Source organism: Halichoeres trimaculatus, unplaced genomic scaffold, assembly GCF_033239565.1.
Source record: "Halichoeres trimaculatus isolate MK-OKI-2021-1 unplaced genomic scaffold, fHalTri1.1 fHalTri1_scaffold_17, whole genome shotgun sequence".
Lineage (NCBI taxonomy): Eukaryota > Metazoa > Chordata > Actinopteri > Labriformes > Labridae > Halichoeres > Halichoeres trimaculatus.
The window spans coordinates 20866598-20892877 of NW_027437195.1; the positions used below are offsets into that span (position 1 = coordinate 20866598).

At 36.7% G+C, this 26280-nt stretch overlaps 1 protein-coding gene across 1 annotated transcript; it reads left to right on the plus strand.

Annotated features, from left to right (window-relative positions):
* LOC141806787 (uncharacterized) lies at positions 1 to 25882 on the plus strand. Its single transcript, XM_074692463.1, has 54 exons — positions 1 to 10; positions 1822 to 2013; positions 2108 to 2191; positions 2290 to 2394; positions 2545 to 2700; positions 2907 to 3050; positions 4251 to 4394; positions 4674 to 4817; positions 4938 to 5057; positions 5218 to 5346; positions 5454 to 5498; positions 5587 to 5634; positions 5722 to 5748; positions 8007 to 8132; positions 8219 to 9532; positions 10088 to 10141; positions 10323 to 13655; positions 13914 to 14009; positions 14119 to 14214; positions 14365 to 14418; positions 14683 to 14748; positions 15093 to 15134; positions 15219 to 15266; positions 15364 to 15432; positions 15524 to 15571; positions 15653 to 15697; positions 15780 to 15821; positions 15906 to 15974; positions 16091 to 16135; positions 16278 to 16325; positions 17505 to 17552; positions 17731 to 17799; positions 17910 to 17954; positions 18110 to 18157; positions 18284 to 18313; positions 18693 to 18740; positions 19528 to 19596; positions 19742 to 19786; positions 19877 to 19924; positions 20020 to 20049; positions 20717 to 20764; positions 20868 to 20897; positions 21214 to 21246; positions 21384 to 21452; positions 21538 to 21585; positions 21688 to 21738; positions 22107 to 22142; positions 22277 to 22309; positions 22403 to 22450; positions 22546 to 22602; positions 22959 to 23000; positions 23097 to 23141; positions 23644 to 23679; positions 23803 to 25882. The coding sequence occupies exons 1-54, from the start codon at positions 1 to 3 to the stop codon at positions 23886 to 23888; spliced, it is 8085 nt and encodes a 2694-aa protein (XP_074548564.1). The 3' UTR covers positions 23889 to 25882.
* Positions 25883 to 26280: the final 398 nt, after the last annotated feature.

Consider the following 26280-nt stretch of genomic DNA (forward strand, 5'->3'; position numbering starts at 1 on the left):
ATGGCTGAAGGTAGGAGTGTCACCTGCATCAGCACAAATCATCAGCACTGACAATAATTTCACATTTACTGTTGAGTAAGGCAAAGAGATTCAGCTAACAGTGTTTTGATAGGGACTTGGATCCTCATGGGAAAATGTGTTGAAAGTTGGTTGCTATAAATACAGGATATCATGTAGCCACAGCATTAGTGTTGCTCTCCTGTGACAGCCATGACTGCTGCTGCAGATGACCCCTGTTTTTTCCATTAGCTTCTTATGCTTCCATTTAGAAAATCCTTATTTCCATAAGACCTGGTCAGAAAAGCTGTATTTCAATGTCAGATATTTTGTTATATGAAACGTCATACCTTAAAGACTGAAAACCAGGCAGATCTTTTTTAAGGGAACCCATCTAAATTTAAAGTGAAACACTGATACCACTTGTTGACTCTGCACATAACACTGAATTTTTTTTATAAGCAAGCATTTGTATTTGAGGAAGTGAATCATGAATCAGGTATGCTCGCAGCTTGTTCACAGTTAGAAGGTGTATCTAACACTTTGGCAACAGGCCAAGGATGGAAACTTCAGCAGTGAAGATTTCACTCTGTCACCTGATGTTGGTGAGGATACCATTAAAGAATTTTCCACTGAGTTAGGGGAATTTGTGTTTTGATGAGAAATGATCGTAGCAGATGATTCCTGTGTCTCTGATATTTTAGCCGCCCAAAATTTCAGCAACTGAATCTTCAGACAGGATACAAGAAACAGTTTCAATACACATTAAATTTTCCAGTTGTGTTAGAAAGAAGAAAAGGTCAGTGACAGAGTGTCTACTGAGTAAAGTTCGACTTTTGTACCTGTGGATTATTACATTTCTTTTAGAAATGGGCTTCTTTTGTAAACTTGTAAGTTTTATGCATCGAATCAGTGACCAAAAAAAACAATTTTGAGACCAGTGAGTGTTTGTTGTTTGTTTGCAAAATGTCAGCCAAGTTGGCTTATACTGAAGACAAAGTGTTCATTAAAAGATAGTTATCACCATACCTGATATCAGATCACCAAACAAACGCCCCAAACTGCAGTCATCTTTCTTTAGAATGACACAAAATGCTCTTTTAAACCATTTTTGTCCGTCACACAAGATGTGTGTCTAAGTGTTTCAAGCTCAGTTTAAAAGGTGAGCTTATATAATTACTTGCATCAGTAAGAGACCTGGAATGTTGATACTTGAAGAGCACAGATCAGATTTGATTTAACTATTCCCAACATTACCAAATGAGCAGTTACATAAATGTTTCTGCCAAAATCTTTATAAACATTTTTATTTCATCATATTTGCTTTGAGAAATGATCTTTCATATGAATTCCTAAAAATGTCTAACTTTTAGGCACCCAACAAGTTTTAAGCGCTAAGAATCAGAAATCTGTGCCATCACATATGCAGACATTGATTGTTGAGTCCTCTGTAAATTCTGGAGTACAAGGGCATTGCAAGCACATACACATACCGTATGTGTTTTAAAGGAGTGTAAAGGGGAAAAAAAGACACAAATCAACAACATTATTGGTGTTTGACATTTTCAATCAGCCAATTTCCTCAAATTTAGAGATCTAGTGTTTAGAAGTCTGAAAATGCTGTCACTTAAGTGTTTTGAGCAAGGATACGATATTTTTCTTTGTGTTGGACAAAATGGGCTTCAGTGCATCACACCCACTGTCTGAAACTTACAGTATCTTGCTTAAAACACCCCATTCTGTGTGTCTGTGCCAGCTTTATACTTCACTGACAGCAAAATGACCATCTAAACTAATCCAGTGGATTTTTTTGTCCGACTGAAGGAGCCCGATCGGCCCCTGCAGCCAGTGGGACCAATGGAGCAGCACAGAGGAGCCCACCCAGGTCCCCAGGTCTGGGGATCCTCGGGAAGCTGAAAATGTCTGCAGAGCTGTTGATCGCTCTGGCTGCTCTGTTGTCCTGGCTGGTGGTTGGAGTGGTGATGTTTGACTTTGTGGAGTACAAGGCAGTCCCTGGTAGGTCACAAACTTCTTGAAAGGTCTCTTGATTAAACCTTTTCCTTTAAATTAGTGGATTTATCAAAAGAAAAAAAAATCTTTCTGTCCTCAGACATCCAGCAAATCATGACGGACCCTGTGCAAGCTGTAAACGATGCTGTAGATGAAGTTTCCAGTCTATTAAACAAGTTTCAAGGTGAACAAAAAACAGCTACGCATGTCTGCTGAGTGTTAGCTCTTTTTGGTAATGATTAAGAGGATATCTCAACATACGACTGTTTTCTGGGTCCTTAGAATGTGCACCAGATTTAAGTGACCCCATGTCCGCTGCAACATACGCTGCTGAAGAAATATCGGAAGCAAAGGATGGAATTGTACGCTACTTTTCTGATGAAGAAGGTATGAAACCAGGAAAAACAGAGAAAAACATAGTAGGAGGGTCTAAACAGCCATTTATCATGCCTTTTTTTTTCAAAATTTTCAATGACCATGAGAAAAAAACTCTCCTTTATCATTTTATTTAAAACCTGTGGCTGTTACTTTCCACAGGGAACTTCTACCTCAGCTATGTGGACCCTGTCGTTATTGGACGACGAGCTTTCCATTCGACTAATGACTTCATGTGTGGAGTCGTGGGATCCTGCAGGGACATGGTGTGTGGGGTTGTGGATGAAATATTGGATACCATACAAGATATAACCAAAGGTACTTATTCCACAGTCTAAGACTTACACCTGCTGTTTTTGTGCTTTTTCTTTTACTACTAAGAAAATAACCTGATATCCACATTGATGAGTTGAGTGACAAATACTAGTATTGGTGAGATTCACATTAAAATTATTATTTAAGTATCTGCTGTAACTTTGATTATTAATTAAATGTTCCCTCACTAATGTGCTTGTCTTCCTCAGGAAAAACTGACCTTAGCTACATTGACCCCGTGGTCATAGGCAGAAGTGCCTTCAGTGAAACTAACAAGTTTGTAAGCGGAGTGGGGGGCTACATCCAGGATGTGCTCTGTGGCATTCTGGACACTATTCTGGATGTAGTGAAAGGTATTTACTCTCCTTGTTTAACATCCCTTTAATCTCTTATAATCTACAGTTTGATCTTTGAAACACAGATTATAAACTGCAAAAACGAAAATCCAAACAGTTGTTTATATCTTATTAAACTTCATATGAACCACAGTCACCAGAAAAGTCTGAAAATCAAGTCTTACCTCAAGATATTAACGGCGCTGAGGACTATTTGGTTGCAGTGACACCTGTGGCCGGTAACGGTAGTGTTTTTCTGAGATAAAGCACTATCATCCTAGAGACATGATTCTTGCTGAGATGTGCATTTGTTCTGGAAACAAATTAATGGGGATTAGATCTTCATTTTGAAACTTAATTTCTTTATTCAAAACAAGTTTTGGCAGGGTGCAAAGCGATGAGGTAATGTATTTATTTGTAGTATGTAGCTGTTGTTTGAAACATAAGAGACTGATTTTCTGCTTCTCACTGCTAAGCTTTGCCGCTGGCGTAGAGTCATCAAAAGACTTTTGGTAAACTGATTAGACTGTGTTCTCCTGGGAAAATTAGACCCAACCACAGGTTCTGAGAAATAATATTTTCAAAAATCAATACATTTTGGTACTACATTCCTATATGAAATCTAAAACTACTTCTAGATCACTTATAAAGTCCTGATAGTGCCTTGATTTTGCCTGATGAATTCATCCTGAAAGCCACTGTGGTGCTTCAAAGCCAGATAAATACAGCTGACACACCCTCCTCTTGTTCCTGACATAAAACAAAACATTTCATCAAAGTCACATTTTCTTTGTTTATTTGTCCCTTTTGAGTGTAACTAAGAGCAACTAAACTGCAAAAATAACAACTGTCAAAAACTGTGTGCTTCTCTGGCCTCAGAAACACCTGCTGCTAACGCCACCTGCTGTGGTACTAGGACAATTACAAGTTTTACCACTTTGCAAACACATACACCCAAACAAAATACAACAAATGGCTCAAACAGTCCTCACAGTGTCTTCGAAAGACAAAAATGTCTTCTGCAATGCTTGAAAAACTACCAAAGAAGAAAATTGTTCTTGTAAAGTTTCTTGAAACAAGAACAATGTTTTAAATCAAGAAACAAAGGCAGAACATTTGCACATTTCAGACGGATTTGCTTGGATTTCAGTTTTTGTAGTTTTTTTCAGTTTCACACATTTGTTCCTAACATTTGTTGTATTGCGTTTGTTTCCACAGGAACCACTGATATTAGCTTCATGGACCCTGTGTTGATCGGCAGAAGCATTTTCACTGTTACTAATGACAGCGTGGGGGGAGTCGTGGGATACATCCAGGATGTGCTCTGCAGTGTTATAGACAGTGCGCTGGACATAACAAAAGGTACCTGCTTCACAATTAATACGTACGACATGGATGATATTTGTATTTATATTAACGAACTTATAGTGTCTGTGACATTATTTGTGGCTTAAGTTTGAAATTTGAGAATTTTTTTTTATCAGTAACCTTTAACACTTTGATGCTTATTTTCCCTATAAACATCCCATAGCTGTGTAATCTTGTTTTCCTGATCTGATCTTCCCTGTTTTATTTAACAGTAATTTAATCTGTTGGACCAAATAACTCACTGTTGGCATGAATGAATGTTGTCCTCCTCAGGAACCACTGACGTTAGCTTCATTGACCCTGTGGTTATTGGCCGAAATGTCTTCAGTGTTATTAATGACTTTGTGAGTGGGGTAGCAGGATACATCCAGGGTGTGCTCTGTGCAATCCTGGATGTAATACTGGACACAGTGACAGGTACTGTATTCCTTGTGGATTCTGACCTAATCTCTTTACCTAATCTTTAGTTGCGTGTCTTGATGATGTAGTCACAGATGTTGGATGCTGACAGGTGTTTTTTTCTTCTTTGCTGATCAGACATCCAGGAGGCTGTGGGATTCAGCCCGCTGTCAGCTCTAAAGACGACAGCAGAAATTACCACAGAGCAGATTAACATGCTTGTCGGCTATTTCTCCACGATGCTGTTTGGTGAACAAGGTTTGTCCTGTTCTATAACAATGCATATTTCATACATTGCATTACTTTTCTTGTTTTTTGCATTTGCCGCCACAAATATTTGTCTGTATCTTGATTGCAATTTGAACTTGTTTTTCATCATGGAGGTACTGCATCTTTACCTGCTTTATGTGGTGTGCAGATGTTTCAGAAATCTTGCCTGAAGTGTCCGTTGATCCCATGAAAGTTGTTGAAGAAGCTGTGTTGGATTTCACAGACAAGAAAGATTTGTTCCTGTCTTACATGTTGAGCATGTTTGGTGGTGATCAAGGTGTGATTTGCATCACTGTAATAAAAGAATTAAATGTTCTTGATGTGTAAAGTTGACCCATGAAAAGAAAATTTAAACATTCTTAAACTTATTTTCGTTTGTTTTAGGAGAACCAGTTGCCACACCTGTTGTGAATATTGTCACAGAAAAAGGTTTTACATTTTTGTTAAACATTTAATACACCTGTCAACATCTTACTAACTGATGACTAACTTTTGTGTTTTATGCTTTTTTTACTAGATGAACCCAAAGCTTCTCCATCTGATATAAACTTGGTACAAAGAAAAGGTGAGTTATAGGAAAACATTTACTTTCATTTCTTGCTGTTGCCAAAAAGTCATAGAGATAAATTTTCCTCTTTTCTTCTTAATGCAGGTGAATTTTTCCCCTCGCCAGAAGAAGGTAAGAAAAACATCTTTTTTATACAGTACAACATTCATTTCAGACGGCTGTGATGTGCGTTGCCAGTGAATACTGCTCTTTAAAGCATGTTTTGTTGGGTTTTAACCACTTTGTATGAACTTTGTTGGAATCATGTTCATTGTAACAAAGCAAGTCTGAAAACACTGAACGTTTACAACTTTAGCACGAATAAATGTGCATCATCAACAGGGTCTGTTGTTTTGTTGAGTTTTGGGTCTGCATCTCTCCCTCTGATCGTCACACTGACTGTTGTTTGAATGTAACTTTTTTATCAGACTTTGCATTCATGTGTCATGATATGAATTCAGTTTTGTTGCAGTTAACACGTTTTGTGTAACTTGTTTTTGAGAAATCACAACCTTGTGAAGCAGGGACTGATGTCTGTAATAAGTGTCTGCATTATCCAAGCATCTTTTTAACATCTGACCTTACATCTGCAACCTCATTCAAACTGAACCACCTGGGATATTCTGTATGAACATATGTATATGGATTGTTTCTACTGGATGATGTGTGATTTTGTATGAAGTAATTGTTTGTATGAAATTGTTCATGTTAACACCACATGTTTCAGAAGCAAGCCTTGAGAATATTATTGATATTGGTCATTTTCTAGCAAAGTGGTAATTCAAGGAATGTTGAAATACCTTCAGGCAAAAAATTTTGCCTGCCTTTTTGTCAACAAATCCCATGAACACCTGAAATCCAACAACAAAATGCAAATATTATTAATGACCTTTATAACCCTGTCTATATAAAACTTGTTTATTTATTTATTTAACAGAGTTTTTTTTCCCCCTTATTTGGAGAAGAGAGGACAGTAGATAGAGCAGGAAACAAAGAGGCTAGGTCAACCGCATGAGTGCTACCCTCATAGTACCTGCTATACAATATTTATATAAATAGATATTTGCTACCAATTTATTACAATATTTGTTTTTTTTTTTAATTTATTTTTGGTCTCAATACACTGCATTAAAAAGATTCAATAAAACTTGCCAGCCTAACAAAAATCCTACAAACAATCTACGCTGTAATGGGATTATCTTACAACATTTAGAAATATTTTACGATGTTTGTAAATTTAGATGTGATGTAAGACCTCACTTTTTAGTCCACGTCAAGGCCAAGTTGAGCATCAACCTCGGGTTTAAAAATATAAAGACCATGCAAAAGTGCTAAAAACTGCAGTTTTCTCAGTGTCCACTTGAAGCTGGCTACAGAAACACCAAAAACCACATACACACCAATTCAAGAAAACAGATTTGTAAAGCAAAAATTAACATGCTTGCAGCCATGTTTGAAATATGGCTTGGGTTTGACTAACTTATTTTCATATCAGCCCAAACTGTACAGGGTGGTAAATTTTTTAAAATCTCATTGTAGTCAAAGTTATTAAACTGACAAGTTTTGCCCAAAAAGGCCATGGCTGCTGTGAGACTCCTGTAACTACCTGCAAAGACTCTATAAGGGCCCTTAAGACCCACCTTTATATCTAATCCTAACTAGAACAGAGTTAGGTTGAGTCAGCATTTCAACATGGTGCTGTTGATGAGAGGCTTCGAAAGTCTGTATCAGAAACAAATGAGTGATGTCACGGAGAGTAAGAACTTGGGGATGTAAAAGTTTTGCCAACTGATTGTTTTTCTTCATAAAATTACCTTTCATATTTATAAAAAATTCAAATACACTTGCAAGGAAGCTAGCTGGTGCCCAAGGCTGCTAGTGTAGCCTAGCAGTTAATGACTGTGCCATATTAAAAACAAGAACACAGAAAGAATTTTTCAAACCTATAATTTTAATTTGACCTAATTTATGACTTGAATCCAACTTCACACAACAAACATAATACAGGCTTAAGCTAACTACTTTGAAATAGATAGCAACACTTTTTGTCTATCTAACAAAAATAAAAAATAAAAATACAGGCCAACAATTTTAAGTTTTTATTTCTACAGTGTATCTACTCCTCACATATCCTGTTTTTACACAGGCAAAATCAGAAATTCAATGGTGAGGGTTTTTGTCTTAAATGAGAGCGACACTCCTCTAAGATTTGTTGGTAACAGGTTGTCTCTCAAATGAACAGATAAAGACTTCAGCTGCAACATGTGGTGTGGGCTTTGAAATGTTAAGAATGAATATTGATACAGTTTCACATCGTCGAGTTTCTCCACGTCTAAAAAACCACTTGGAAGATGTGGACACGTAATCCGTGACATGCATTGATGATACAGTTTCAGAGATCACTGCTGAGCTAAAGGTGGCCTCAGAGTCACCCTCAAAGGTGGAGGAGGAGGAGGAGGAGGAGGAAGCTGAAGCTCCCATTGAAGCAGCTGTAACACAGGCAGAGGAAGATGCTGGTAGCTACACATCTTTTTGTTCTTTGACAGTCACAATCATTAGTCAGATTTAAATCCATTAACAAAAACTTAACTTAACGTTGTAGCCGAGAAACACGTCGAGTTTGAAGAAACAGAAAAGGAACCAACACCAGAAGATGGAGTCCTTGAAGATGTCAGCACAGAGGAGAAGGAGGAGAAGGAGGAGGAGGAGGAGGAGCTAAGGGAGCGTGCTGCACACACGGAGGAAGAATTAACATCAGAGGAGGACACAGACCAAGAAAAGGAGGAAGTAACAACAGATGAGGCCAAGGAGGAGGTGGTAGAGGTCCTGGATGAGGAAGAAGAGGAGGAGACCAAAGCTGAAGTTATAGTAGAAGAGGATAAAGAGAAGGAAACAGAAGAAGCAAAAATTGCAACAGAAGAGGAGGAGGAGGAGACTAAAGCTGATGTTTTGGAAGATGAAGAGGAGGAGGAGGAGATCAAAGCAGAAGTTTTGGTAGAGGAAGAAGAGGAGACCAAGGAAGAACTTTTGGTAGAAGAAGAGAAGGAGGAGACTAAAGCTGAAGTTTTGGTAGAGGAGGAGGAGGAAGAGGAGACCAAAGCCGATATTTTGGTAGAAGAAGAGGAGGAGACCAAAGCCGATATTTTGGTAGAGGAAGAGGAGGAGGAGAAGGAAGAGGGAGAGGAGACCAAAATTGATGTTTTGGTAGAGGAAGAGGAAGAGGAGACTAAAGCAGAGGTTTTGGCAGAGGAGGAGGAGGAGATCAAAGCAGACTTTACGGTAGACGATGAAGAGTTGGAGGAGTCCAAAACTGAACTTCTATCAGAGGAGCAGGAGGTGGAGGAAACCGAGGCAGAAGTTTTGCTTGACGAGGACATGATGGAGGAGGAAACAAAGCTGGGAGGAGATGCAGCCAAAGAGGAGGAGTCTGATGAAGAAGACTATGAAGATAAACATCATCTTCATGATGAAGAAAACATAATAACTGACTCTGATTTCAAAGATGAGATTTTAGAAACTGATGTAGATGAAGATTTAGACCTAGATTATTATTACGCTTTAATAAAAGAGCTGGAAGGAGAAACACAGGAGGAAGAGGGGGCCAAGGTGGGGGATGATGAAGAAGATGAAGAGAAGGAAGAAGACTTATTCCTCCAACCTCTTGATCATGAAAGCCTGTCTGCTGAGATAGCCATCAATGGCAGTGTAACATCTGAATCTGATGATGAGGAAGAGGAAGAATCCCTTCTTTACGACCTGGACGAATATTCTGACATCATTGAGGATCAGGATGAAAACAACAACAACAGTGAAAGTGGGAAAACTGAACCAAAACGAAAAAGGAAGGTTCATATTCCCTTTCAGAAACTCAAAAAACTTGGATCCAGAGCTGAGCGTCTCCACAAACAAGACGAAGGTACAAAACTTCCAAAACTCATCTCAGATTGTAATCATTCCTTTCATTACCTCATAATGAAATGTCTGCAGTGCTGTGTGTGAGTAATGATACATCTGATGAGGAATTGTTGTGTGGATCTTTATCCTTTTCACACTTCCATAACACGTTTTAGGAGAACATTCTGACAAACATTTGGTTAACAATAAAAAGGGATTGAGACCTAACAGATCTTTTTTGTGGATGCTGTAACAGGTTTTATGGTTTCATCTGAGTGCTCATGTTAATATTTATTTTCTGTCTTTGGTTTTTGAATGATTTAATAATCTGTCAAAGTTTTTGTAACCAACGGAGCTATTTTGGTAAGAGGATGCACTTGATAAAAATAAATGTCAAAGGATTACTCTACAACTATTCTGAAATAAATAAATATAACAGTAACAATAAAAACATTTTAGGTGTGTTTTAGCGCCATAGAGCTTGTGCAGCTTTTGCAAGCATGAGTTTTAATTTTGATGGTGATGATACAAACAAAAGTTCCTGTTATATTTGTAACATCTGTCTGATGAACTTTAGTTCTGGAAGAGGCAAAGGAGACACAACCAATCAAAGAAGATGCCATTATTAAAGGTAACATTCTTCACTCTCCTGTTCACTCTATATTTCCAGCAAATGGTAATAAATGGAATGATTTAAAGTCATCAAATCAAACAAACTGCTTTTTACAGCTCTAACACCACTCCAAATTTGAGTCTATGATAAAAAGGTCTGTGTTCGATCAGATAAATTCTCATACTTTTTTTTTTTTTAGAAGAGATGCTAAAGGAGAAGGTGGAACCACCACAAAAGAAGCCAAAAGAAATCAAGAAACCACCAAAGAAAGAGAAAGAGATAATAAAACCAGCTAAAGAAGAGAAGGAGGCCAAGAAACCACCAAAAGAGAAAAAGATAGAAGCCAAGAAACCTCTGAAAGAGGAAAAAGAAACAAAGAAACTACCAGAGAAAAAGAAGGAAGACAAAAAGCTACCAAAAGAGAAAAAAATAGAAGCAAAGAAACCAGAAAAGATAGAGAAAATAAAAGTCAAGAAACCAGAAAAAGAAGAAAAGAAACCACCAAAAGAAGACAAAGAGGTTACAAAACTACTAAAAGAAGAGAAAATAGAGGCCAAGAAACCACCAAAGGAGGAAAGAGAGGTAAAGAAACCACCTAAAGATCTTAAAGTTGAAGTCAAGAAACCAACAAAAGAAGAGAAAGAGGCAAAGAAACCACCTAAGGAGGAGAAAAAAGAATCTAAGAAACCCCTAAAAGAAAAGAAAAAAGCAGAGAAGCCAGCAAAGGCAGTCAAAGTTGAAGAAAAGAAACCCCCCAAAGGAGAAAAAGAGGCAAGAAAACCACCAAAAGAAAAGAAAGAGGCAAAGAAACCGATAAAAGAAGTTAAATTAGAAGACAAGAAACCTCCAAGGGAAGAGAAAGAAGCCAAGAAACCCCCAAAAGAAGAAAAAGAAGCCAAAAAACCTTCAAAAGAGGTTAAGGTAGAGGCAAAGAAACCACCAAAGGAGATTAAACTAGAAGCAAAGAAACTACCAAAGGAGGTTAAAGTAGAAGCAAAGAAACCACCAAAGGAGGTTAAAGTAGAAGCAAAGAAACCACCAAAGGAGGTTAAAGTAGAAGCAAAGAAACCACCAAAGGAGGTTAAAGTAGAAGCAAAGAAACCACCAAAGGAGGTTAAAGTAGAAGCAAAGAAACCACCAAAGGAGGTTAAGGTAGAAGCAAAGAAACCACCAAAGGAGGTTAAAGTAGAAGCTAAGAAACCATCAAAGGAGGTTAAAGTAGAAGCAAAGAAACCATCAAAGGAAGAGAAGGAAGCCAAAAAAACACTAAAGGATGTCAAAGAAGAAGCAAAGAAACCACTCAAAGAAGAGAAGGAAGCCAAGAAACCTCCAGAGGAGGTTAAGGTGGAAGCAAAGAAACCTCCAAAGGAAGAGAAAATAGAAGCCGAGAAACTTCCAAAACAGGTTAAAGTAGAAGCCAAAAAACCACCAAAGGAAGAGAAAGAAGCCAAAAAACTACCAAAAGAGGTTAAAGTAGATGCTAAGATATCACTGAAAGAAGAGAAAAAGGTAGAAGTGAAACCTCCAAAAGAAGAAAAAGAGGCCAAGAAACCTCCAAAAGAGGTTAAAGTAGAAGCCAAGAAACCATCAAAGGAAGAGAAAGAACCTAGAAAACCACCAAAAGCAGAGAAAATAGAGGACAAGATACCTTTGAAAGAACGGAAAGAAGTCAAGAAACCTCCAAAAGAGGTTAAAGTTGAAGCCAAGAAACCATTAAAAGAGGAAGAAAAAGAGGTCATTAAACCAATTAGAAAGGAAAAGATTATCAATGAAACTCTTGGAAAACACAAAGACATCAAGATATATAAAAAAGATAAGATATTTGAAAAAATGACAAAGGATGTAAAAGGGCCAATAAAACCACCAAAAGTAGAAATAGAAGCCAAGAAACCACCTAAAGAAGAAAAGGAGGCAGAGAAATTACCAAAGAAGGTGAAAGTTGTAGCCAAGCAACCACCAAAGGAAGAGACAATCAAAGCCAAGAAACAACCAAAAGAGGAAAAAATAGAGGCCAAGAAACCACCAAAAGAAGAGAAAGAAGCCACAAAACCTCTAAAGGAAGAGAAAATCAAAGCCAAGAAACTGCCAAAAGAAGAGAAAATCGAAGCCAAGAAACAACCAAAGGAAGAGAAAATAGAAGCCAAGAAACCGCCAAAAGAAGGGAAAGAAGCCACAAAACCTCTAAAGGAAGAGAAAATCGCAGCCAAGACACAACCAAAAGAAGAGAAAATAGAAGTCAAGAAACAACCAAAAGAAGAGAAAATAGAAGTCAAGAAACCTCCAAAGGAAGACAAAGAGGCAAAGAAATCACCAAAGGAGGTTAAAGTAGAAGTGAAGAAACCTCCAAAGGAAGAAAAAGAAGCAAAGAAACCACCAAAAGAAGAAAAAGAGGTCGAAAAACTCCCCAAAGAGGTTGAAGTAAAAGCCAAGAAACCCTCAAGAGGAGAGAAAGAGGCAAAGAAACCACCAAAAGAAGACAAGGAGGCAAAGAAACCCCCAAAAGAGCTTAAAGTAGAAGCAAAGAAACCACTAAAAGAGAAACCTACTATAGAAAAGACAGAAGTCAATAAAACTCTTGAAGAGCACAAAGATGTCAAGATATCTTCTAAAGAGGAGAAGGAAGTTAAGAAACCACTTGAAGTAAAAAGGGTGGTTAAAAAAGCAGCAGATGTAGACAAAGTTGTGCAGAAAACACCCGAGGAACCTCCAAAAGCAGAGAAGGAGGTCTCAAAACTTCCAAAAGAAGGAAAGGAAGTCAAGAAGCCATCAGCAGTAAAGAAAGAGGTCAAGAAACCACTAAAAGAAGAAAAAGAAGTGAAGGAACCTTCTAAAGAGCCTCCTCAAGAAAAGAAAGATTTCAAACCTTCCAAAGTGGAAAAGGAAGTAAAGAAACCATCAAAAGAGGTAAAGGAAGGGAAAGAAGAAAAGAAAACACCAACTGATCAGAAGGAAGAAAAGAAAACACCAGTAGAAAAGATAGACCTTAAACTACCTAAGCTAGAGAAAAAAGTGAAAAAGACTCAGCAAGAAAAGGTTGAGGAAGAGGTGAAAGCTATAGAAGTGAAGGACATGAAGAAGCCTTCAAAGGAAAGAAAAGAAGTGAAGAAACCCTCAGAGGAGACAAAGGTAAAAACAGAGCCCTCTGAGGAGATAAAGAAAGAAGAGGTGTTGACGGTCTCCAAGAAGAAAGAAGGAAAGCCTGCTGCGGTCAAGAAGACTGTGGCACCTTCAAAGAAGGTAAAGGAGGACCAAAAGCACCTTCAAGAAGACAAGGAAAACATAGTTCCTGTGAAAGAAACAAGAGAACTACCAAAGCCCTCAAAAGAAGCTAAAGAGACAGAAAAAGCACTTAAAGAGGCCAAAGAAGTTAAAAAGCCTCTAAAAGAAGAAAAAGAGGTAAAGGAGGAGACAAAGAAAGAAAAACCCTCCAAAGAAAAAGAACCAGAGAAACCAATGAAAAAGGAAAAAGAACCAAAGATCTCCAAAGAAAAGAAGGAAGAAGTCAAGAAGCCAGAAAAAGATGCTAAAACAGGTACATATGTTTTTAGTATTACACAAGCTACAGTTAGCATTTCCAATATGGTGACCACCATCATTGGGCTTCAAAAAGCCTAATTAGAAACCAAAAGATGACATCATAAAGACTACATCCATAGAACATACAGTCTGTGTGCTTACAGCGTCATGCTAACAGGCTAAAACTGTTGTTATTTTTTTTATGTCTCTTTCTTTTTCTATTGTTTGTTGTATTTGAAACTGTTTGTCAAACTGTTTTATCTTCATGTTTCAGACACAAAGGCCAAAAAGACGATGAGAGGAATCAAAGTTGTCAAGAAGGATGTCGTGTCTGTTCTGAAGAAGGAACATCTTAATGTAACAAAAGCAGGTGAGACCAAAACATTTATCATAGCAATGACATTTCAACTATGTGGTCAAACTTCACCTGCAGAACATAGCTGCAGGAACACTGTCATATCCACTGATGTGCATTTCAGCTGATGAACACAAGAGGGCAGCGAAGGTGAAGACAGCTGCGGACAAGAAGACAGCTCCTGTCCTGAAAAAGGAACACATTAATGTAACAAAAGCAGGTAAATAACACCAAAAAAAAAAAACGATTTTTATCCAAAAACTTAGTATTGTCTCATTCAGTGTGCTAAAATTATACTTTTATGAATGGTTGTTAATGTCAAGCTACTATAGGTTAAAGAATTATATTTTACATTATAAATCTTGCTTAGCTGTGAAGGTTCCTGAAGGTCCTAAAGCCAAAGCCAAAGAACCAGAAAAGAAAGGTTTGTTTTTTTTCCCTTTATTTAGCTGTTGTATTAATTTATTATTCATATGTAAAAGTAAATTTAATCTAATACTGTTCGTATATTTTAACACTTTAGACCTCTGCAGTCTTTATCAATTGTTTAATATAACTCAAGGATATCTTAGAAGTTCTAGGTTTCTAAAACAAAACTTTTGTTCATATAACTATTTTAAAATACTATATTTTAGATATCTCTGAAAATATATATGTGAAACAACTTTTTGTTGTTCTAATTTTTCAGCAGTGGCTGCTGCAAAAGAGCCGGAAAAGGAACCAAAAGAAAAAATCAAAGTGCCTGTTAAAGCAGGTATTTCAAAGATTTAATCATGTTTTTTTTATTAAGAGAAAAAAAATGATTTTTAGGAAGTTAAACCAATGAATTGATTTATGACCAGAGAATTGGAACAAACAGAATTATCTCTCTGTGTGCAAGGTGGTTAACCTCAAATAATGCAATGGTGGAAAACTGCAAAATTGTTCCCATTTCACATATTTCCAGTCCTTCAGCTGCACTCAGGAAACAAAAGTTACTCCATTGTTTTCTTTTGCTAACATGTTGCAGGGATGCAAACAGCACGAATGTATTTATTCATAAGTAGGTCATCCAAAAGCGAAGCTTCTCTAACTTTGTGTCTTTTTATTCAAAAACAGAACTTCCTAAGGAAAAAGCCAAAGCAGCTCCTGCTAAGAAAGGTAACAAAAACTTCATAAGTTTTAAGACCACAAAGCCTGGATGACATTTTAGAGAGAGTGAAATTTTGTCCCTTTGATTCACAGAGCCTGCTGCTCCAAAAATAAAGGCGAAACCAGTCGTCTTGAAAAAAGGTAACCATGCTAGGTGTTGTAACACACTTAAATACATCTAAATGGGCATATTAGTGTATATTATGGTTGTAATTAAAGTCTACATTTCTGCTCACAGAACAAGAAGGTGCTCCCAAAAATGCCTCTGTGCTGAAACAGAGAGTCAAAATAGTGCCTATGAAAATCGGTAATTTCCTCAGTTTGGTTTCAGTTTCTCTAAAGTCTCATTCAGTTGAGTGAGTGATGCTGAGCAGACACTTATTTGTGGTTTTTTTTAGAAGTCAAGCCTCCAAAAGAGAAAGTCAAAGCAGTCCCTGCAAAGACAGGTACACCACATTCCAAGTGTTTGAAAATGAAAATGTTCAGTTTGCCTTTTGAAAGTCACATGAGCGTGTTTTCTTCGGCAGCTGAGGCTCCAAAAAAGAAGCCAAAAGCAGCTGCGGCCAAAAAAGGTAAGACATAAGTTATACGTAGGTGTGTTATTGGAATAAAATATATTTTCTGTGATAATGAAACTTAAATATATTTACGCAGAGCCTGCTCCACCCAAGGCTAAACCAGCCAAAGTTATGAAAGGTAAAGGACCAAAAAGACCTCAATTTAATTAATTTTTAACAGGGTAGCGGTGGTTTTCTCACTCTTTTCACTGTCTGCTTTCAGAGGCTGAAGCTCCACCCAAGAATGTCTCACTGACTAAAGAGAAGGTCAAGGTTGTGCCGCTGAAGAAAGGTACATCTCTGTTTAACTGGAATAATAAAATGTTGATAATAAATGAGTTAAAACATAACTGTTAATAATTTTTCAACCTTTGGGGTTATTCAAATTGCAAATCGTTTGTTTTTTAGTGCCTGTACCTCAAAAAGAGAAGGTCAAACCAGCTGCAAAGAAAGGTAGATACTTTCATTTAACTGTTTTAAAAAAAGACACTGTTTCTTGCATTTTAATACCAAAAATATAAAAAAAATTATCACCAAGCAAAAAACGTAACTGAGCTCTGATATCCTGATGATAAACTGACATCTATCCTTACAGCTGAAGCTCCTAAAGAGAAGAAGGCCGAGCCAGCGGCACCCAAAAAAGGTTTGTCCTTCACACATCCTTACAGTTTATCTTTCCCCAAGTCTTTCTCTTACAACAGAGTTTATAAATCTATGTTTTTGCATCTGTCCTCAAAGCAAAAGCTAAACCTGCCAAAAAGAGGAAAGGTATGCATCAGGCGTGTGTTTCTGTAGTAATTAAGGAGCTGGTGACTGTACCTACTGATGAAACGCTCCTAACATGCCATTAACATGACAATTCAAGCCTAAACCTTTATGTTTCTAAATTTATCCTTTAACTTTCCTTTCAACATTTTCATTCTTTACTGTTAACTGAGAAATTTAAATTTAAGATTTTTGTTAACATTTCAACAAAATTCCCCCTTAGAATTATTGCTTCACCTTTTTGTATGATATATTTTTTGTGTAACATTTGACACATTGGCTTATTTTGACAACTTTTTTAGCAAAGTTTTTCACTTAACTTACATTCTTTCAACAGTAAAAAACAAGTAACAATGTAGATCAGGGGTGGCCAACCAGTCAGAGACCAAGAGCCACAAAATTACTGTGGTACTACAAAGAGCCACATCAAAATTGCACTTCCTCTCACACATAAAAGAAAGGACATAAGATAAAAATCAATACACTTCCAAATTTTGAAGTGACATTTATTGCGTTTGTAAACATGTTTAAATTCGTACCTGGAGCCAAGTCAAAGACAAAGTTCCATCCATCTATTTATTTAGATAGCTATGAGCACATGTGCAATGTAGAGAAAAGAAACTGAAACTTTGGTATCAATCTCATCACCCAAGTATTGATCAATACTGATCACAACATTGGCATCAGTATACCAATATTTTAGATTGATTGGCACACGACTACTCATAACAATAATATAATTTTTTTTTTTTATGAATGGATCAAAGAGCTGCATGTGGTTGCGAGCCACAGGTTGGCAACCCCTGATGTAGATGTTCTTTTTACTCGATTTTTTTCAAAAAAAGTTTGTTTTTTTAACATATTTAGCAGGCTTTTAAGGAAACTACGTATCATGTTGATGAGATAGAGGTCTTTGAAACTCATCTATCAAATATGATGCGTTTGGCTTTATAATGTGGCTGCACTGTGTGTAAATGAGCTGGATTTGTGAACATGGACACCAGCTGTTGGAATTAGACATGCTAACAAACATTTTTTATTATCTTTGTCTTATTAGGTGAGGTGCTAAAGGAGAAAAAAGTTCAGCCAGTGACTTTGAAAAAAGGTTTGTTTTTCTATTCCATGTCCAACTATAATGTTTTTGTAATTTCTGGCCCTGGAATGAATGGAAGATATATTTTTTGTTACCTTTTACCTCAAAAAGCATCTAGACCTACGAAGGGGAGGAAATTGTTGTGCAGAGGTGTTCTGTGGTTTTCAATTCATTTACTGTCTGCTTTCAGAGGCTGAAGCTCCACCCAAGAATGTCTCACTGACAAAAGAGAAAGTCAAGGTTGTGCCACTGAAGAAAGGTACATCTCTGTTTGAATGAAGATTCATAAAAAAGACACAAGTTTTAACTTTACATTGTATTATTTGTTGAACTTTTTGTTTTTGAAAATGAAAAACTTTTATTTTGTAGTGCCTGTACCTCCAAAAGAGAAAGTCAAACCAGCTGCAAAGAAAGGTAGATACTTTCTCTTGACTTTAAGAAACTTTCAGATCAGAGCATTGAATTATGCACTGAAATTTTACTGTGGAAATATTCTGAGCTTTGATAAGCTAACTTTGGGTGACATAAATTACTACCTTTTTTGTATTTACATTGTTTTATTTTTATAGCTGAGGTTCCTAAGGAGAAAAAGGCAGAGCCAGTGGCACCTAAAAAAGGTTTGTCTTCACACTTCTCAAATAGTTTATCTGCTTGTTTTTACCACCTTGCATTCTTTCACAATTGATCATACTCCTTACATGAAAGTTTATAAATCTATGTTTTTTGTGCATCTGTTATCAAAGCAAAAGCTAAACCAGCTGAAAAGAGGAAAGGTATGCATTAGACGTGTGTTTATGTAGTGATGTAGAAGATAGTGATAGTCACTGCTGATGAAATGCTAACATCATCCTGTCCACTTGATAACTCAGCTCCAAACCTTAATTTGTTTATTTGATTTTTAAATGTACGCTTTACTTGTTTTGTAGAACATTAATATGCTGCACTGTTAGCTGAAAAAACATATTAATGAATTTTAATCAACTACAAAAAAAATCTGTGAAGACATCAATTTAGAGAAACATGTTAGTCACAAAGACAACATGTATGTTGTGGCTGTACTGATTGTAAATTAGATGTTCAGTGATCACATGGACACCAGCTGTTGGAACTGAACACATTAACAAACATTTTTTATTATTTTTGTCTCGCTAGCTGAGGTCCTCAAGGAGAAAAAGGCAGTGCCAGTGACTCTGAAAAAAGGTTTGTTTTTATTCTGTCTTTAACTCTTATACAGTGTATTTGTCTCTTTCTTTGTTTCTGAAGAGATTAAAGATTTGCAACAGGGACAGTGACAAAAAAAGGGTTGGTATCAAAAATATACAACTTGTTAGATGTTTATTTAAATGTGTAATTCGCGCTTCTGTTAATGTCATTGTATTTTATGTGACATTTTTACCATTTTTAACCAATTAAAGAATCAGTCTCATTAGATTATCAAATGGTATAACCACAAAAGTAAGACAAGTATTAAGTAATTCACCTTCCTAGAAGTTATGCAAGTGTACTGGTGAGAAAAGTTATGAAATATCATCTCAAAATGTATTAGAATTTTTCAAAACATGCATTTTGTTGTACTGGTTACATCAATTGACATTTAGCTGTTACACGTCTATCATCCAACAATAGTAAATTTCTGTTTTTTTCACACTGGAATAAATGGAGTGTATATTTATAGCATGTAATCATGAAAGGTGAGATTTATCAAAAAGGGACAGTGTGATCTGCAGAGGCTGGTATAAGTGCTGCTGCAATTATATGAAGTCGACAAGTTTATAAGATTTCCATGGACCTTCTTTGTAAATATGACATGAAACAGACACTGGGTTGAACTTTGAGATGCAGGTTTTCACACACAGATACATGCATGCATGTTAAAGTTTATAGCCTATGCTAAAAATATGATTCAGTAAGGCTAACGATCAGACAAATAAAGTGTGGCTACAGTTTCTAACTCATTCAGTTTTACTCGTTCCCTGTCTTCTTTCAGAGGCTGAAGCTCCACCCAAGAATGTTTCTCTGACTAAAGAAAAGGTCAAGGTTGTGCCGCTGAAGAAAGGTACATCTTTGTTTAACTGGAATATACTTTGAGCTCAACACTACAGTGTGTTTTAGATTCAGAAAAAAAAGAAACATGTTTGAACTTAAAATTTCATCATTTGTAGAACTTCTTGTTTTTGAAAATGCAAACCATTTATTTTTAGTACCTGTACCTCCAAAAGAGAAGGTCAAACCAGCAGCAAAGAAAGGTAGAAACTTTCATTAAACTGTTTTTAGAAGTCAGCACCTTTTCTTGCATGTTAAAACCTGTGTATCCTCCCTTACATCCTCCCTCACAGCCGAGGCTCCTAAAGAGAAGAAGGCCGAGCCAGCGGCACCCAAAAAAGGTTTGTCTCCACACATCTTTCACAGTCTCTCTTTCCCCAAGTCATTCTCTTAAAACAGAGTTTATAAATCTATGTTTTTGCATCTGTTCCCAAAGCAAAAGCTAAACCAGCTGAAAAGAAGAAAGGTATGCATCAGGCGTGTGTTTCTGTAGTGATTTAGAAGCTGGTTACTGTCACTGCTAAAGAAATTCTTTTAACATGTCGCTAACATGAAAATTCAGGCCTAAACCTTAACGTTTCTAAATTTATCCTTTAACTTAACTAACATACTTAACTGTAATTTGACAAATTAACCTAATAAATTATGATGCACTACAAAACAAGTCTAGAAAAAAAACACGATATCCCTTAACCCAGTGAGGACTAACCCACTGAAAAAAAAATTGCTTCATCATTTTATGAATGATGATTTTTTTTTACCACATGTGACATATTGGCAACTTTTTAGTAATTTTTTTAATAAAAGTGTATATTTTTAATGCATAAAATACTTACAACATTATGAGAGTGACACAATGTACACAATGAAAAAAACATGCAACAGTCATTCACTGTTTGAAAACTGTTCAATCAGGAAGCTTGAGTAATGTGCCAGGAATCTGAATAATAAACAGAAAAACTGAAAATTTGATAAGATGACAGAGATTACAAGTGCACATTTCATCCATTTTTGTTAAATAAAGTAAAATAAGGTTACATTTTATTTATAGCCTTAGAAAAAAGTTTTATCTGTTTTTCACATTACGCGCTCTGCAAATCACTAACTGTGCTGTTATTCTCTCTGTGCTGTAGCTGAAGCCCCTAAAGAGAAGAAGGCCGAGCCAGTGGCACCCACAAAAGGTTTGTTTTTACACATCGAGCTCAATGTTTCATTCCCATAATCATTAATTATAGATTAGGTTTAATAAATCTGTGGATTTTTGTTTTACATCTGTCCTCAAAGCAAAAGCTAAACCTGCCGAAAAAAGGAAAGGTATGCATCGTGTGTTACTGTAGTGATTTAGAAGCTAGTGGCAGTCACTGCTGATGAAACGTTCCTCACATCCTGATGCGCACATGATAACTTGGCTTCAAAACTTCATTTTTTATTTTGGATTAATCCGTTTTGCTTTTATTTTTTAGTCTCCTGCAGTTGAAACTTTAAGCAACTGGGCGCTTGACTGTGAACTGAAAAATAGCTAAATTTAAATCAATTTAAAGCAAAGAAAAGCATGAACGCTGCAAAATAACATGGACACCAGCTGTTGGTATTGAGCGAATAACCTTTTTTTTGTCTCTCTTATTTTCAGAGAAAAAGCCCGAGCCGGTAACTCTGAAAAAAGGTTTGTTTTTATTCTGTCTTAACAAGTTAATGAACTTGATATCATATAGATGATCCTTTTCAAGACAGTGTTTCAAAAGTAAAACCTTGAAGACTTTTCCTGCTTAGATGATGTGATGATGTGTCATCTTCTTTCAGAGGCTGAAGTTTCACAAAAAAATGTCTCACTCACAAAAGAGAAGGTCAAGGTTGTGCCGCTGAAGAAAGGTGCATTTTTTTGTACACAGCACGTTTCAGAAAATATTAACATTGTAACCACTGTGGTGTTAAATGTTTTATTTTTTGTTAACAGTTACTGTGACTCCAAAAGAGAAAGTCAAACCAGTGGCACCATTAAAAGGTATTTATTTACATGCTTCCATGTTTAAATGAAGAAACATGAACGTTAAGGGCTGAAAGTTTCCATCTTAATTGGATTTTGTTTTGTTTTTATTTGCTGCAGTGGCCGAGCTCCTCAAAGAGAAGAAGGCCGAGCCAGTGACGCCTGTAAAAGGTTTGATTTTCTCCACTGCTTTCACTCATTTCACATTTTATTTCCTTTTATTTGATTTTTATAGATTCTCTTAGAAATAATGATTCAATTCCATAGTTTTTCACTTCATGATTTTTCACACAATCTTTAAAATGAAGTGTATTAATGGGACCGTGTGTTGTTCTTGCATCTGTTACGAAAGCAAAACCTAAAGCTGTTGAAAAGAAGAAAGGTATGAAGTAGGAGTGTGTTCCTGTAGTCGCTCTGAACATGGCTGCTGATGAAACGTTGGACATGCTTTCACATAGAACGCTCTAGGAGTGATGCTCTCAGCTTGTAATGTTTCATTAATTGTCTCGACTGACATATTTTTGTTTCCTTTAACTCAGAGGCGGTCAAAGAAAAGGCAAAACCCTCTAAGAAAGGTGAGGATAAGTTGTGCTTTCTGTCTCTCATAGTCTTTGGACCAAAGCGTTTGTGTAGTTTCTGTTTCATCACATGGAGAGGATGTAAAACCCGAACAAACATCACTCAGTGTGTTTTTTGTCTTTCTGTTCAGAACCTGAGGTAAAGCCACCAGTGGCTAAAAAAGGTAACAGAAACAATGAGTAACTCTGAAGGTGTTTTTTTTTTTTTCTGAGAAGTCTGAAACAACATTAACTGATCGTCATTCTGTCACTCTCAGCACCTGAGGTTCCAAAGGAGAAGCCTAAACCAGCCCCTGAAAAGAAAGGTGAATATTCAGTGAAGGCTCAGTTTTTCTCTTGAGTTTATTTTGTGTTTGAATTTTTAGTTGATATATTAAAAATTGTTTTTCGTTCAAATTAGCTCCTCCTAAAAAAGAGGCTGAAACAAAGAAGGTCAAATCCCTCCTAAAGAAGAAAGGTAGCCTTCTACTGCAGTTTTAAAAAGTAATCAGATTAGCTGTAATCAGATTACTTTTTAAATTATAATCAAAGTTAATCAGATTAATTGTAAACAAATACTTTTTTTATGTTTTTGACACTACCTAGACTCATATTAGTTTATCGTTGGTTTTTAAATAAGGTTTGTCATCACCACAGTCTTCGAATTGTAATCTACTTGCAACTAAACTTTTTCTTATTTTTAGTAGCTACCTCATATCAGATAAATCTACAGTTTCATCATATAATTTAAAGATAAGTTTAATCAAAATCAAATACAATCTAAGCTGATGTCCATTTTTTATTTCAGTAACAGTATTTTTTTCTTCTTTTCAGAGGAAAGAGTCCTTAAAGAGATACAGGAATCTACAATAAAAGGTACAGTTCTCCTTTTAGCTACAATATTTGGAATATAATTATTACATTTCTGTAGCAGTGATAAATATATGTTTATAATTGTTTCCTTACTTGTAGAAAAACCTGTGGAGAAGAAAGTTACCAAGGAGGAGAAAATAAAAGGTACTGGCTGTTGGGTGGAGATGTAATTTAACCCCCTGGCCAATAGAGGCCACCGTAGTGAACCACTAATTTATAGTCAGCTTCTCCTAGATGTTGTGGCACTGCGTGTCAGCCTGTGTCAGATTTTTTTCTTTAACTTTGTTATTATTCTTCTCAGGGTATGAAAAAAATATGTTTTTTTTTCTTTTTCAGTGTTTGTTTTTTTCCAGTAATTCATGGACATGCATCAAATGGTTAGAAAAGGCTCATCAACTGTAAAATCTGCACAGTTAAAGTGTGTTTTGAAAAGCATAAAAAAATTTATCTAGCTGGTTAAAACATGAAAAACTGGCCCCTTTTGAGGCCGAACGTGTGCTACATTCCTCTCAAAAACACGAAATACTTAGTGCCTCCTTCAGTGACAAGAAAGTGCTGTTTGTGCTTTTTTTTCTTTTTGCCCAAAAAGTCAAAAAGTCTGTGCGCCCCACTGATATTTAACATGTTGGTGTTCTCCTTTTGACAGCTGAGCCATCTGTATCGGACAGCATCCTCATGGAAGGTGAGTAGAAATTCTCCTCACAGTTGAATCATAATTCAAGTTTACATTTAGCGCACTCAGTCTTGAGCTGGAACGAGCTGAGATCCACTTAAGACCGCTCTGCCGCGTGTCCCCCCTCCACAGACGAGATGCCATACTTCCAGTGTTTCTTCGTGGACGAGGACGAGGCCCAGTTTCCGTTCTACGCCTTCTCCCCTCTGCAGATATGAAGCTTCAGTCTGAAGTTGACGACTTTTTGACACGCGTGCCACCCTTCACTGCTCTGCTGAAATGCAGCCTGCTATTCATCATGGACAGCAGAGGATGATGGGAGATTTTCATGCGGTGGACCGATTTTTTGAATATTTCCAGATTTGGTTGAGCTCTCATACCAAATACATGCAGCTGGTGTCATTCCTTTCTGTTTTGTTTTCTTTTTTCTTACTTTTGTTTTGACTTTATTTGAGATGTGGTTTCATGATTTTTAAAAGGATCAATGTATAATATTAACTTTTATGGATCACTCATTTAGATCCTGACTGCAAAATGAAGCAGATGAATAAAATGTGCACATTTATAGAAACATATGACGTAGAAAAGGTTCAACTGTGCTGTAAACAGGGTACAAAAATGGCCACCTGTGCTATTAAATGGTGGATATGGGTTAAACACCCACAAGTACTTGAAAAGATGTGTGTACAGTGTCGATACACACATTTTTAGGTTTCATTTACCTCTATCTTCAGAGCATCGTAGAAAGCACATTTCAGTGCAACATGTCTACTGCTTCTCAGGCCCTTGATTTAGCAAGCTAACGCAGAGTTAGCATAATTCCATCAGTCTTTATGTAAATCAGACACTTTTATTTTTGTTGACATCGACTTTTATTTCCTCCCCTACTGGGAAAAACACAAGGTAAAAGATTTTTGTTTGTTATGTGTCAGAAGGAATGACCGTGCACTGTATATGAGAGCTCCCGATCATGCAGACCTAACACTACCTTTGAAGTCTTATGAAACAGCACCATGCCATGCTTGTTGTATTTTACAATTACTTTTCTTGCACAAAGAGAATTTCCAAGCATTAAACTCTAAAAGTGGGGCACACTTCTGTCAGGGCGAAGAGGAGATCCCGATAGATAAAAGCTAACGTTAGCTTGTGTGCTCTACATAGACAAGCCTTGTATATACACTAAATATAGATATTACAACTTTCTGAACAAGTTGTTGGAAAAATGCACCAAATGATGGGCATTATTATTTCTGACATGTTCTCATATGGTTGCATCTCATTCATGGTGCTAACATGAAAGACACCAGCCTTTCACAGTTTATTCTGTATACAGGATGTTTAGCCTGGGTGATATAATCTCAGATTGATTTTGAGGACTGAAATCAGACAGAGAATTTGAAATTTCTGAAGACAAAAGAGCTGCAAGCCTCAGCTCCTGTTATTCAACGACCTGAATGTTACCGAGCTAACGTTGGAGTCAAACGTTTTGATTGTGACTTTTAGCTTGTAGACGCTGTTGTTTCATGAGGCTCTTTGAAATGTAGTACATGCAACAGTTATTACAGTTAGTGGCTCTAATCCCTACATGTCTTTTCTATGTCTGTAAAGAAAACACTCTTTATTAGAAACATGATTGGAGCGTAAGACCCTCTGCAGCTCACAGTGAGCCCCTGCAGAGTTACGGGGATGAATCTACACTGTTGCTGCTGAAGTAGGTCGAATGTTTCCAAAATGAAAAAGGAACTACAAACAATTGTTTTTTTTTATTATTATTTGTTCCATTTTGACAAAAGATACACTATTTATTTATTTATTTCCTGAGTTGTATCTTCTCACATTTACAACGTTAAAGTGCAATCTTTTGTGATGTAATACCAGTGGTCAAAGGCACTGTATGTTTGTTAAATATTGATCAAAATGTGCATGATATGTGTGTGTTAGTGTGTGTGTGTGTGCTTTCGATAAACACTCCCTTCTGATATTGTTTCCCAATTTTTAAAAAATGGCAGCAACAAGATGTGATTCGCAACACTTGTAGCATTTTTCTGTAAATGCTGTTTCTAATACGACACCTTATAAGTCACATTTCAAATATTATTTTGTACATAGGCGAGTAAGAAAATGAGTTTAACCTCTGAACCCTCAGACTGAAATCTGACAATCATTTACATCTTTATGCTTGTGAATAGAGGCAATTTGAAAATAAAACATGGCAAGGCAAGCAAATGTTTGTTTTCTCTCTGAAGACATCGATAACAAATGTCCTCCAGTGAACTCTACATGTAAGGCTTTTAATTCATGAGGAGGAAGCAGTGTGTGATCCATCTATATGGGGCTGCAGTGGCCAGTAAGGGGTTACTACAGGTCAACGCCACACCTCTGACACAGATTTCACACAAAGAGGAGACTCCCTTTGCTCTTTTGGGACAGGAGAAAGCTACACTAACCAAGAGCACCGTCTCCTGCTGAGTCTGCAACATGGGAATGTGATAAGCTCCCTGTTCAATGTGTCTGTGCTGCTGCTGCTGCTGAGAATATCGTGACATTAACTCGCTTGAGCTTGTCTGTTTTTTACCCCAAATATTTATGCAAATTAATCAGGCTGCAGCT